Source organism: Ambystoma mexicanum, chromosome 12 (genome assembly GCF_040938575.1).
Source record: "Ambystoma mexicanum isolate Mex_15411 chromosome 12, UKY_AmexF1_1, whole genome shotgun sequence".
Taxonomy (NCBI): domain Eukaryota; kingdom Metazoa; phylum Chordata; class Amphibia; order Caudata; family Ambystomatidae; genus Ambystoma; species Ambystoma mexicanum.
This window is the reverse complement of record NC_090936.1, coordinates 207,826,551-207,841,908: the sequence shown is the minus strand read 5'-3', so window position 1 is coordinate 207,841,908 and position 15,358 is coordinate 207,826,551. Positions and strand designations below refer to the sequence as shown.

Genomic DNA, 15,358 nt, shown 5'->3' with positions numbered 1-15,358 from the left:
CTTTAGGGACACCAAAAATATCTGATGTGGAACCCCAGATTAGTGAGGAACTCCCTGTGTCTGATAATACCATGCTACAAACGCTTAAGCAATCTGAACAAGATAAGGTACCGAAACCTCAATTGGATCAAATAGAAGAAATCTCAGATGCCGAAGACAATGAAGATAATGAAGAGGTATTCTCAGAAGTGTTGATTCATGCCGTTACACGAGAAAAGAGCGTGTCTCCGCGATCTGCTACTACAGATTATCATCAGCGCTGCTCAATGGATTCTTCCATCTCCGTGACTGCTTCATATATACTACCGACGCCAAGACATTGTGCCTCCTCGAGAGAAAAAGCTGTAACTCCAACAAATTCAGGGCTTTTGGCAATCACGTTGGTAGCGGTAAACACCACCATTCAAAGTTTGTTTAAGCTTTTTGAAACCCTTGAGCAAAAAATGTATTTACAATCTTAAAAGATTGATCATATCACCTCATGGATTCAAGCACATCCGCATCGGAGAGAGCGGTCTCAACAGGAGGACTTATTTGCAAATGACATGTCTAGGAGTGTGGAAATCTTGACAATACCTACGACGATCCCGTCAAGTCTTCCTGCCATTGAACACATCATCTGTCCAATCGAAGCTGATGTTCCGAAAACAGTGGACCTGAACTCTTCATGGATAAGTGTTCACAACAATCCTACAAAAACTAATCAACAGTCTAATAAAGCAACTTATGACGTTTTCACTAAATGACCTCGTCCCAAGGGTAAAGCAAGACATCTTGTTACTAAACCTTTCCAACTCACTAAGAGAAACATTAAAGCTACCAATCCTCCATCACATACTCCTATGGTAGACTTAACAAAACCCACGGAGAATCTTGATGAATATTTGAGCAAAGTCAAACCATTGGTTGAAAAGCAAGTTCTTCCAAATCAAATGCTAATTCAGCCTCAATTACCAACGGACTACTCTCTGTTAAATCAACTTTTTACTGCACTTGAGTTAGTGAATCCGGATCACCACAACAAACTAAATCCACCAAGAGCAACCTAGCTCTAAGAAGTCCATTCCAGTGTCATTAAGAGAAACTACTTCTGTCAGCTCGTTCAACGAACAGAATGAGACCATTAAGACTGCGATTGAAGCCTACTTTGTACAACATTTTCAGATGTTGAATATCCCTGCTCAACCGAAAGAAATACAACAAAAAGTGGCATTTTCTAATGGCAGTCTTCCTCATCGAGACTCTGCACCACGACAAAAGTCTAGCAATCTCGCGAAAGATTCTTCATTTAAAAATCAAATCATATCTGAAGATCCTTCACTTAAAGAGCAAAAGATGGATCTTACAAAAAAAAAGGCTTTTGCAAATTAGCATATTTTGATATTGAAATGCCGTGCGGCCTCACACCAGCAGTATGACCTATCAAGGGCAAGTGTTCTTAACATCTTTAATGACATTCCTGAACCAGAAGACTTAATGTCAGCGGATATTGATCAAGTAGAATTCATCTGTGATGTGAACTTAGCTATAGTCCGGTTATGGATGAAATCTGGTCTAGTGTGAATACATTATGGCAAGCGAGGATGGAACTCTTTAAAATGGGCTTCTTGCTGGCCCAAGATCCGGAAAGGAGGATGTGTGAAACACAGAGTGAAACTCAAGTAAGCACAAAACCTCCCATCAATGAGTGCCAGTGCGTGCACTGCACCTTAGAACAAACTACCACAGGGCATCCACCCTCACCTCAAGCATAACCATAATTGCAGCAAAAAACGATCAAAGAGAAACCAAGCTCTCTTACTTTAGTAAGCTGGAACACGAGGGGATACACTCACTTACTAACAGAACAGAATAACAACTTTATTGAGGCAGATATAGTAGCCTTTCAAGAAACTTGGACAGCTAGCACGCTGATATGGGACAATCACGAGGTATCCATTATTCCAGCAATAACAGCGCAAAAGGGTCGACCTATGGCAGGCCTTTTAGTAGCCATAAAATCCAGTTCAGGACTAAAATTACAACCATGGGCAAGCCCGAATAATTACATCCAACTGGTCAAAATTACAGTTGATTCTCAAGATCTGGCACTAATTAACTTATATAGAAATCCAGCAGCCATATCTGATGGCCTCTTCTATAAAGATCTGTCAGAGCTATTCGAATTGATCGCAAAAATGAAAGGAATAACAATCATATTAGCTGGAGATCGAGATCTCAATCTCGATCCCATTAAAACCACTAAAGGGAAAATAACTCAAGAGATTAATAAATGAAATAGCTTTATGACGCACATAGGAATGAGAAAGGCTAATGGATCACTTCCTGGTGATATTCCATCTCAGGTGACATGGCAGAGAGGAGCCTTGTCAAGTACTATCGACTATATATAACTATCAGAGGCACATTTCATGCTGTCAACGAGTTTTAAGATAATAACACAATCGAGGAGTGACCATCATATGCTAACGTTAATCTGGCCCAGGATTAATCACAAGGATCTGCGAGAACGACAATGGATGTCTCAAGCCCTAGGCATTAATAATGCTAAATCTCGCTACAAATGGTCCGCGAAGAACCTGATAGCGCTAAATGAAACTCTGAAGATGCAAGATAAATTCAACCAAACACACTCATATATGGATGCTTTGTCATTGTATAAAAACCTTTACATTCCAACTAAAAGATCTCATAATCACACATTTGACACGCTTATACAACAGGCAAAAAAAGAATATCGCAAAGCATTAAGAACAACTGGAAAACTTCCATGGACCGAGACGATCAAAGCCCGCAAAATGATAAAATCACGCTATAGAAATTGGGTCAGATCCCACAAAGGTAAATTCTATCAGCAAGACATAGAAGCATTTCTGGTAGCAATATCGAATAAAAATGTCTCACAAATCTGGCAATTATTAAATGCAAATGCAAATAACAAACAATTCCAGACCCAACTAAATGGTGTCTCTGAAAACCAATGGCTAACACATTTTACTTCATTATACGCTGACAAGTCCTTCGAATCATTCCAGTATAAAAGGCAACTCACAACTCCTTGGTTCCTAGAATGTTCAGAGGCCATAATTGAGGAACTAATTGTAAAGTCTGCATCATCACGAGCTGCTGGCCCGGATGGCATCACCAACGATATGCTAAAACAAGACCCTAAGCACTGGGCAGTAATTTTGAATAACATCTTCCAACGCATTCTCAGATCGCAGAAAATTCTGGACTCTTGGCGCACCTCTTTAATAGTTCCCATCTTCAAAAAGGGTGATCGTGGAACACCATCAAACTATCGGCCAATAGCTTTGTTGGACTCTCCAGGTAAAATATTTAATCTGCTCGTCCTAAGGGACTTTAACAGATGGACACAATCAAGTAACTGCCGTGATCGAAATCAGACAGGCTTTGTTGCTGGCCTTGGAACTGCAGTTAATTTAATGATCCTCAACGCTTTAAAAGAACAGCGCAAAACACAAAGACATCCTTGTTCTTTGCACTTATTGATTTAAATGCAGCGTTTGATTCAGTCTCCAGAGTGAAGTTAATAGAAAAACTCATCAAAGCTCAATGTCCTCAGAATCTGATTGACTTCATTTTTGCCTTACACTCTTCGACATCCATTCAGGTCCGTTTGACTATTATGGGTCTGCTGTCTGCGGTTATTCAAACATCAAGAGGGCTGAAGCAGGGGTGCATTCTAGCTTTAGCCCTCTTTAACTTCTTCATCCACGATGTAAAAGATATTTTCTTGACTATAGCATCTGATTTACCTAAATGAATTCAATTGCTATACAATCATTATGGTATGCTGACAATCTTGTTCTTCTCTCAATGACCCCAACAGGTCTACAAAAGTTAATATCTGCACTCGCTACTTATTTTGATGAGAATGAGTTGTCGATGAATGTAAACAAATCGTAGATAGTAGCATATACCCCTAAAACAACTCAGAGAAGCAAATATATTTGGGTGGTTAAGGATATCACATTAAATATTGTTCCCAACTACAAATATTTGGGTTTACAATTTGAAGGAAATTCATCGGCCATAGAACATCTTCAGACATTGCAAAATAAATTGACCTCAGCAATATCCCAAACTAAATTAATTCTCCATAAATATGGCAAATTTACTATCAACCCAGCGCTATGCTTTTGGCAACAAAAAGTAACACCGGTGCTATTGTATGCAAGAGCTGTTACCGACATTAAATGTTTGAATAAATTGGAAGCCAAATTTTGGAGACAAATTTTAAATGTACCACAATCAACTCCTGGTCCATGCTTGAGATACGAGTTAGGTCTTACAACGTTAAGCACAAAATATCATTGGCAATTATGTGCATTACTCCGAATATGTCTTGTAAATACTAATGAAGAGTCGATTCTTGCTACATTGTCTTTATATTTGTTTACATTGAGTAATTTGTTTATCCAGAAATGGACTAAATATGTTTATCAAATTATGGCTGTCGCAGATGTTAATGTTGAGACACTCATATTGAATCCCGTGAGAGCAAAAAAGAAAATATTTCTCCATGACTGTATTGAGACTCGCGCATTATGTTTACAATGTAAGCATTTTAACAGCAAATTCTATGTTGATAAGAAAATGGGGATTGTAGAAGCCTGTTTGTCAAAATCTTCATCTCCACAAGTTCGCATGGCAATTCTGAGAATGCGACTTAATCTTTGGCCTACTCGTGATATTTTGGCCCAACGTAGACAAATCAGTATGACAGAGAACTTCTATAGATTTTGCAGTGACTTAACACAAAAACAAACTTTGGAACACATTATCATAGAATGCGCAGCCTTGATTCCATTAAGAAATAAGTTATACGCGAAGCACATGACTACAGTTGCAAATGTACAGACGAACCTTAGATGGGCTTTTTTACTTAACTCTGCTAATATGAGTATATATATAGCATCAGTGAATTTCCTTAATGCTCTTCATTTGAATGATTAATGGATTCTGTAAAAAAAACTATTGATGAAATTGATGCATAAGCAGAGGTTATTGATATTCCTTCATTTATTTCTTAATATCTCAAGATGAAATGTATAACTAAACTTAGAATGTTTCCTTTTTGTAACCTACTGTTGTTTTTGTTAAAACGTGTTTCTTGAAAGTTTCTGATGTCCATGCATATGTAAACAATGTAGAACTTTTATATATTTTGTACTAATCATGTTTAAAATGTTTTACGATAAATTGAAAAAAAAGTTGATTGATTTCAGCTAAATTTCAATTAAAAAAAAATAGTAATGTCCTATGGGAATACATAAAGATAAAGTCCAACTGAGTTTAATCTTGGGAGGTCACTGGTACCAGGCAGAATATAATGACGACAGGTAGTTTTTGTAGATTCTTTGGAAATTAGAAATTGGTAACTTCTAAGAACCTAATAAGGAATCGTGAAAGCCTTAATGACATTCATTGAAGAACTATGCTTGAAAATGGTAAGATGAATATTGAACATATTGGGAATTATGAGATCTGGGACATCTTCATGAGGGGCAAAGATCATAATTTAATATACCATTTATCAAGACTATGGGGTCACAGCAAGGGACTATTGTGGAACTTTGTCATAATTGATGTTATTCTTCAGTTTTTTTATTCTTTTCTATTTACTGCATTTTCTTTTCTTAATATCACTAGACAGGAAGAGTTGAATGTGTAAATATTGTGGAAGTGTTGTATTTTTTGTTCGTTGTATTTATTGATGTATAAAAAGCCATTTCTGACTATCTTATACTAATTTAAAAAGTAATACAGGTTTAAGTTCTAAAATGTATACAATTGTAGAACAAAACAGACCTCCAACAGCCACATGGTAACTTCACCTAATAGCCCCCCATTGTCCCTTATTATCTATGCTTTCCAAATGCAGTGGGCTACTGAAAACACAACCACCGAGTTGGCTGAGCAACAAGCACACTCCAGTGCATCATGCACGTTCCTTATACTGGCCTCTTTAAGTACAACACTTATTCTTCAATAAGGCATACAGGGGGCCAAAAATGTGGGTAATTGTCTCACTTGAAAATCCACAAGCTCTACGAGAATCGTGCAAATCTGATCCTTTCCACCTTGGCTAAAGGCAAGGTGCAAATACAAAATCTGATATAAAAGGCCCTCATGTCAGGGGTTTTGAATCCAATCTAAGAATGATTCATGACCCAAACAATATTTAAGTTTCAAGTATTGGAAAAGCCTTAGGATTTCAAGGGCTTTTTCAAATAGTTTATTCTCCATACTCTGCCAGTACTTCACATGTCTGCTTTAGTTATAAGAACAGGGTGACCCCACAAAGCAGTTAAAATCTCCTTATCCTGGTTGGCACAAAGCTTCAACAGGTGAACAATGTATATTGAAGCACTAAGAGACCAGATCTTCACCCAAAGCATTAAAGGTTTTAACACCAGCTTCTTATTTATAGGTCTGGTTCCCAGTCCACTCTGGGGTTTGGGTCGTGAAAGTGTCGGAGGGAGTCATTAATAAAGAGTTCAAATAGGTTTGCTTGGTGCGCTAGAGAGCTAAACAGTTTGCATAACCCCACATAGCCCGCCAGCATAAAAGACTCCATCTACAGCTGTAGCCCTGTAATGGGGCACTAACAGTATGGCCAACAGAGCGACGAGAATAAAGAAATATACCTCCAGTGATCTGATTTAAGATCATTATGCTTTTCTGCACCTGGGCCTTGCATGATCCAGTACAAGAAAATCTAATCCCCAAATAGTTCAATGATTTACCTTGCTCCTAAGTAACTCCTTCAAGGACTATCTTAGAGCATAGATACTTTTGTTTTCCAAGAGCCACATTTGTGCTATTTGCCATGTTAACGAAAAGATGCTTAAATGACAATACTCTTCGTAGCTCTGGAGAAGCTGCCTGAGACCGTTCTCTGTTTGGGGAAAGATTATTACATCATTGCAAAAAGCAAATTGGGGCTTGATCGTTGGAGAGTCGCCACCCCTACACTGCAGGCAACTGGCAATGTCATTAATAAAAAGATTAAATAGAGCAGGGGCAAGGACGCAGCCTTGCCTCACACATCTATCGATCGCACATTCTTCCAAACACCGACCCACAGGACCCAGACGGGCCCTGCCCTTTGAACTTTGGTGAAGAGCCCTAAATAAAGCAAGTGCTGGATCCATGCCATTTGACCTCAGGGCCTCCCAATAGGAAGTCCTGTCAACCAGACAGAATGCAGCCTAAAGGTAAACAAACCCCATAAATAGGGAGCCCGCCACAAATTTCACAATTAGGAGCATTAGGTAGGAAGGCTGTTCAAAAGTACCAGTGCTCTTGTGAAATCCTCCTGTGCTGGTATCATAATCTTACCATTGGTCTTCCACTCCTGAATCCTGACTAGTACAACCTTGGAGAAAACCTTGGAGAAAACCTTTACCGAAGCATCTAGGAAGGAAATGGGAATTTAGTTTGCAGGATCACACCTATTAATTTATATGCAGGAAACGCATGGAAATATATGTGGTGAGTGGCCTTCTAAAATGAGAACTGACATATTTAAGTTTCATACATTTTTAGGGTATTTTCATTCGGTTTTGTCCTGTTTTGCGAGCACACGTTGAAGGAGTTTGTCTGATATCCCAAAACTTGGTGTGCATAGGATTATGGATTTTTGAATGGATTAAAATGTGTACTTGTATTAGAAAGTTGGAACCAAGCCAAAAAAAGGCTTCAGGTTAAAATATACCCCACACATAATAAAAGTGAATGTAATTATCTCTGTTATGTTATTACAACTTGGATTCACCTGGGAGGTCTTTGCCCATGCACTTACCTGTTGCCTCCCAATAGGTACCTCTGGTGGATTGGGATATGGAAACGTAAAAGGGGGATGAATGGCAGATTATAAACTTCTGGTAGTATGGGTCTAGGTGTCATCATTGGCAGTGGTTCAAATGACTGTTGATGGGAAAGAAAGTGTGCAAAACCATCCAATGTGTTGTTTGTTTATTTATTTATTTGTAACGCGCGCCAGACCCAAGGGTATCAGGGCGCAAAGGATAAGAATACTTTAGGCTTACATGGTTACAACGTTAAACAGTTAAGATCCCATGGTTACAGGGTTAAACAATAAAGAGATCATATACAAATGTACAAGAGCAATACAACATTATGGAGTGTGGAGTCAAATTAAAGGATAGGCATTGGTATATAGGGGGAAGGATAAAAATCAGTGAAGCATTCAGATTGCGCCTTTACGCAGTAGGGCAGAGTAGAACTAAGAAGGCAGGCAAATTCCATGCAAATTGCATGATTACTCAATATACACAAGATTTGAAAAAATACATGATATATACAGTAAACATTATAAACGCAATATGTGCAGGTGGAACAGGAATTACATGCTATGTGTGAAGGGGAGGTCAAAGGTCATTTTCCTCGATCCAGTGGATGAGGTTGGACCTAAAGCGAGTGTAGGGTAGATCTTCCCTCAGGGACGGTGGGAGGGAGTTCCAATGTTGGGCAGCTTTTACCGGGAAACTGCTTCCATCTGTCTTGGCATGTTTAAATCTGGGCACCGTTAGGAGGTTGGCGTTGGCGGATCTTGTGTGGCGTTTGGAAGACTGTGTTGTGAATCTGGCTATGAGATATTGTGTTGCGGCATTGTGGAGACATTTGTGGGTTAGAGAAGCTGTTTTGAGAAGGATTTTATCTTTCGTGGAGAGCCAGTCGTTGGATCTTCTGATGTGAGAGATGTGGGCTTTCTTGGGAATATTGAGGGCTGCTCTTTAAGCATTGTTTTGTAAAATCTGGATCTTATTGGTAATGTATTTTATTACACCCTAAATAAAGGGCATTACAGTAATCCAGTTCGGACAAAACAAGGGCTCTTGCTAGGGTGATACAATTATTGGAGGATAGAAAGTGTTTGGCTGCTCTGATTAGCTTACAAGTATAAGCGGTAGATGAGGCCAGGGAGTTGGCTTGTTTTTTTAAGGTTAGCGGGGAGTCTAGGTAGAATCCAAGGGTTTTGACTTCCTTGGCTACTGTGATTTTACTGTCATCTATTCTGAAATTAGAATAGTTGTGGCCCAGTTTGTTAATGTTAGTTGGGGTACCGAGGATGAGGAGTTCCGTTTTGTCATCATTCAGGCGTAGACCGCGAGAGGCCATCCATGCCTGGATGATGAGGTACACTCTATTCACAAAGGCCACATCCTTGTTGTAGTCTCCCGTCAACAGGATGAGGATCTGGGTATCATCCGCATAGTTAGTGTAGGTGATACCCAGGCCATCTAGATCAAAAAGGGGCTTTGTGAAAATGTTGTACAAGGTGGGGGACACACAAGAGCCCTGAGGCACACCGCAGGTAATAGGTATGGGGTCTGCGGCTGCTGTGGGAGAGAAGACGCGCGGGAGAGAATGCCTAACAATTTTCCCATGTGTTTCTCTTGAGATGTGCTCAAGTGTGCCCTTGAAATGTGGAGGCTTTTTCACCAAAACATTTGTAAACATCCTTTCTGGAAAACCAGGAGGACAATCTGGGGTACCAAGCTGCCTGACGAAATGCTACGACCAAGAGTTGGCCACGTAAACGTAAACACGGGGAACACAAAAAGCAAAGAGGTAATAAAAGAAGCTATACGCATGTGCCAGGTGTTAGAACATTATGCCTAAGTACATACAATTTAGCAGCTAATGCATGCATCCCCAGGAGGGTGTTCGTTTCCCCAATTATGTTTTGCATAATGGTTTTCTGTTTCCGCGTGTGGAAGCGTGGGGTTTGGAGGGGTAGCACAGCGTATACCGATTAGACAAGCAACAGTATTTTTCACTTTTCCATCCCAAACACCATAAAATTTACCCTAGATTTTAAAAAAAACGTGTTTCAGATATAAAATGTCTTGCTTATCAATTCAGGTCACGCTACTGTATCTTGGAGAATTCAAAATTAATAAATATACCACAAACCATGTCCTGAGTAGATTAAAAGGTTTTTTCTTCAGAAGGTGATAGTAAATGGATTGCACCTCTGAAAAAGATCCCACCTTCTCCCAATATTTTATATTTAGTTAAAACACAAAGATGCTTATTATATGACATCTAGCTAGTCTAGTCGTCCCATTTTTTTCAGGTATTCCAGAGAGGGAAGCATAAGCACTCACCTGTGTTTTATTTCTCATCAGCAGATGTTTCCCTCCATAGATTGCTTTCGGCATAATCAGCCGTATGGAGGGTGGCTTCTTACGGCATTTCAGCTTGACAAGCTGCTTCCTTTCATTGTGTATCTGCGGGTTATTGCATGCGGGGACCAGGCTGGATACCACATTTCTTTAGTCTTGGTTGCCCATCAGTTAAAGAGATGCAACATTATAAAGTCCTTCCTCTGTGCAATACATTCTCAAGTTTGTGATGTCACAGTAGGCATTGCACTGTGCATTACAACATGGCCATGACATCACAAAACCCAACATACCATCAAATGAAAAGGCGATTTTATTTCACCAGTACCTAAAATCAATACCAAAACATCTTACAATATTGACACAAAAGAATGGCATACAACCCTTAAAGCCTGGACCTTGATTGTTCAGCATAATGGCATACAACGCTTAAAGCCTGGACCTTGATTGTTCAGCATAATGAAAAAACAGACCTGACAGTTTGGACCTCGATTATTCAGCATAATGCTGAAAAATCAAGGTCTAGGCTTTTAGGTCTGTTTGTCATTCTTTTATTTTACTTGTGCTAATCATGAGCATCAAAGAGATCCACCCAAGGGAATCTAAACTAGTAAGTTATCAGAGTTGAATGATTACAAAGACCTTCTCTCCACTTTTCTACATCTTTTGAAGATAAAATTTCAGAACATGGTTGACATAATTAAATGTAATTTCAAAATAACACCTTTACTGTGCCTTCCTAAAGTGGGAACAGTATACCCAAGTATATGTACAGTGTTTCCTCTGTCAAGGCACTCAAAGTGCTCCTCACTGATGATGCCCAATAGACAGCAGCAGGTCTGTGGTTGCAGTTATAACATGTACAGAAATGAAGTGGCTTAGCATTTTAGAAAGCATGCTACTATTTGGGGTAGGGTCTTGGTAATGCAAATGGCTGATTGAGGGGTACAGGTAGAGATGGAACAGGGGGAGGGGCCTATATTTTATTCTAAAGGAACCACAGAATGCAAAATGGGCATGATGGACCTGGAGGTTTACATTTCAGCAATTTGGCAACAACCACTGTTAAAGGAATTGAACGTAATTGGTCCCATTCTGAAACAAAGCGAAGAAGGTAAAAACAATAGACTAGAATGCTACCCAGATTAATTCCTATTGGTTAAGAAATGTTTGCTGAAACATTTACATACATTGCATTTTGGGGTTTGTTAGCACTTTCAAGTTGGCTAACCATGACATTAATTTACAGAAACTAGGAAAAACTATAGAGTTATATCATGTATGACAAGTAATATTATTAAATGTTTGTACAGCATGTGTCACAAACTTAAGTGACTCTATGAACAAATTAAATGGCTCAACTAGGCCGTGTCGATAAATGCCTCTATTATGACCAACTGTGAAGAACCCTGCATCACTAAGGGGGACATGTAGTGGGTTGTTGTCACAAGAGGCTGGGTGCTTCCCCAAGCTAGACGATGGTTGGCGTTGGCCCCGAAAGTGGTACACAGTGTACATCCGAGTCACTGCCACTTAGTCCCCACATAGAACTTAGTCACAAGTTCTTTACTGAGACAACTGTCCTTTTACAGGCTGTCAGAAGAACATCAGGTTCCAAGACTAATCACCAAAACCAACCCTACCCACCAGTTGTGTGTCACTCACAACAGGAATCCCTTAATTTCATTGAACACCATTATAAATGCATTGTCCTTTTAAAGGGATTGGAACTCTGAATGCTCCAGCGATCACATAGGATACAAAAGGAGAAATTGCCATCACTTGCCAAAGGCTGCTCAGACATCTGGTGCCTATCAAGAATCTCTGGTTCCATGTGTTAATATCCCCTCATAAATATCGCCATACAAAAATATCACAAAATTTGTGCGGTGATATTAAGGCATGGAACCTGCGGGGGGACACCCCTGCAACCCGTGCATTATTTTTAAAGGAGCGGGGGACAGTCCTGCAACTCCTGCTCCCAAAAACCCCAAAATTATCCCACCCCAAAAATATTGCCTATGGCCGTTCCAGACGACCATATATACGGCGATATTTTTGGTGGGGATAATATGTAGTGATATTGAATCTCTAAGCGGTTTGCTTTAAAAGCCAACAGACTCCCCAGGCATCCAGAAATCATCTGTGTGGCTCACAAGGGAAGTTCAAAGGTAAATGGAAATGTTGCCAATGCTCAATTGGAGAATAGATCAGACGCTAGCACTGAGAAAGTGAGAGGAAAACGCATACCACACTCTTTCTAGAATTTTCAGATGCAACAAACAATGAAACATATCACACATACCCTCTCACCATGTGCAATATATCAAAGCCCCTAGTGGGATCAAAGATAGTGAAATAGCCATATGAAGGTTTGGTTCACCCTCATTGCCCCTAAGTGAGCCCAGATGAAGGCATTAAGCGTAATCAATCCACTTCCTCATCCAATTCCGAGCACAGTAGCAAGCCTTTACAAAGAAAAACAACCTTGGCGGAGTGATCAGAGGTCTAATTTAAGAACAGGCCTTCAGTCATTGTGGGTGTTCTTCCAGGGGTTTGGGAAGAAGCAGAAGCAGTCAGAGAGGAGGAGGAGGCTGGAGAGCATGAGGAGTGTGGTGGTGAGAAGGAGCTTGGGAGGAGAGTGTAGAAAAGGAGGCAGACCAGAGGCAGAGAAGGAGATTGAGGAGAAATTGAAGCGGAGATGGCAGAACATCAATAAGAGGCAAGTGGAGAAATTGAGCAGTAGATGGCTCAACACCAAAAGGAGCTGGGGGGGGTATGGGGAAGAGGTTGGAAGCTCAGGAGGAGGTGGTGAAAGATCAGAAGGAGGAGTGTAGTGAGTGTTGAGAGGATGTGATCAAAAGAACCAAGCAGAAAAGAAACCCCCATTCAGAAGGGGTTTGTTCAACAGTGGGAAGGAGGCAGTCCAAGTAACATGAAGGCGGTCTGCAGCCCCATGAGAAAACTATCAGGACCTTCCAAAATGGCCACCAAGTCGGAGCATTCATCCCCAACCAAGATGGCCACCAGACCTTTTCCCAGCAAAACCAGTTTAAAGACCCAGCAAGAAGCCGGATCAGTGCCTTGCAAACTTTAACATCCCGCGATACCTGTATTTAGATTTGTCACTGTGGAGCGCTGCTTGCTCTTTCCTCTTTTCATGTTCATGTTCTAATTTCATGTCAAGGACTTCCTTTGTTAATCCCTGAAGGATTCGATGGTTCATGTGAGGACTCTATAACAAAAGCTACTTACTTGGAATTAGGGAAGAAAATCGACCTGATTATACTGAACCCTACGGTCACAATTTATCCTTCTCTCACCCCTATAGCTCCCTGTCCGGTTATCAAGTCCTGCTCCGCCTCTGCCCTGCGGTATTGTATTAGGGTGGTTTACTGATATTATTCTTGTCTCATCCTCAAAGAGGAAGGGGTGGAGGTTACTTGGCATTGCCTACTTGGCTCTCAGAGAACACTGGCCGTCCAAGACCATCAGACGTAGGCTAAGTCTAAAGCTGATAATTCCCCACTCAAGGGACAAGGGAAAAGAAGCAGAAGGCAGGAGCCAGAAACCATAGCAATACATTGTATTAAGATGACAGACTGAGAGAAAACAAATATTGTCTGAGTAAAATAAAATGCTAGCAAATACACCAAAACTTAATTGACGGGGGAATAAACAAGTAAAAGATGGGTAGAAATCAATCTAAAAATTCAGATCCCCCGGTCACAGTACAGCAGTGTACCTGATGTATGTGTTTTAACAACCAGAGATACGTAGGTACTTGGAGAAGTGGGCTCCTCAACAGAAGGGGTTTGCCAATGGCAATTCCCAGTGGATGGGACATTTGACATAATAAAACCTTTCCATTTAAGAAATGTGTAGTGATTGGGATCACCAAGAAGACATCAAACACAGAGGTAAATTCAGCACTGGCAACCCACAGTTTATTTAGGAGCAACTGCCCAACTTGAACATAAACACTCCAAAACCCTGGCGGTGCACACACACGTGCGCCATAACAAGACTACCACACACCTTCCCCCTTACCCCAACACACTCAAAGGAGAAGGAAAAAGGACGGAAAAGAAAAGGGAAGAAAGGAAAGAACACAAGTCCCTAGTCGGAACAGCTCCAACCAGGAAGAAGGACAGTGTCACCCATACACAGTATCACTCACATAAATAATCCTGCAACCTACTGGGCGGCCTGCAGGCCATGGTGGAGACAGGCACCCCACAACACCCATAACCATCATCAAACCCACACACACCACTCACGTCGTCCACGGAGGCCAAAGCCTCTTCGACCACCGGAACGACAGGGGTCGAAACATCCTCAGCACCACCATGGTAGGGTTCTAGTGGGTGATATGCAGAGGACCTATGCTAACTGCCCCCACTCGGTGGCCCAGGTCTATCACCCATCCACCACACTCCACAGACATCCTGCACAGCAATTCTGCTTTTGCTCCACAACATGCAAATCACCCAGTTTCACATAACGCCTGCCCACACTTCTAACTACCATGGGGGGAAGGAAACTGAGTTCTTCGCCCTCACCATGTCTCCCACCTGGACACCACATTCCTTGTGCCACGCATTCTCGCTTTCCGCTGAAATCCTCGGTCTCTCCCTCACCCCATACACAACAGCCTCCAAATCCCCTAAGTACTGTTAATCACCGCCCAACCACACAGGCACTTACTTTCTTGCCCCTCACAAGCTCAAACAGCTCACATCAGGTTATTCTGTTCAGTGTTTCCCTATGCGCAATAATGGCATCAGTCAAAACAATACACCAATACAGCCAATTAGCCAAAGAAAGCTGGATCATCTCCTTCACTAACCTGTTGGCGCACTCATCCAACCCGTTAGCCCTAAGGTTGGCAGTGCCGTTCTATGATTTCATGAAGGATTGCCCTCTCCTTCGAGAAATCTGTCAACTCCTGTGAGACAAACTGCACGTCATTATCCGTGACAATGGTCTCTAGCGTGCCCTCCCTGCTGAAAAAGTCCCTGAGGAACTTCAATACCAACTCTGTTGTGACAGACCACACAGGGGAAAACTCAATCCACCTAGATGTGTAATCAACTAAAACAAAGATGAACCGGTCAGCCTCGCTCAGCACATCGAACTGCCCCATTATGTCTAACACAACCTTGCTCCACACCTTG

The 15,358-nt window shown here is 41.1% G+C and overlaps 1 protein-coding gene across 1 annotated transcript in view; it reads right to left on the bottom strand.

The window, feature by feature from the left end:
* The window catches only part of DYRK4 (dual specificity tyrosine phosphorylation regulated kinase 4), a 1,198,302-nt gene extending 1,187,921 nt beyond the window's left edge, over window positions 1–10,381 (bottom strand). Inside the window, exon 1 of the mRNA XM_069628321.1 lies at window positions 10,164–10,381. Within this exon, the coding sequence (XP_069484422.1) occupies window positions 10,164–10,217 (54 nt within the window). The 5' untranslated portion in view covers window positions 10,218–10,381. The remainder of the gene's footprint in view (window positions 1–10,163) is intronic.
* Between the last annotated feature and the right edge of the window lie 4,977 nt (window positions 10,382–15,358).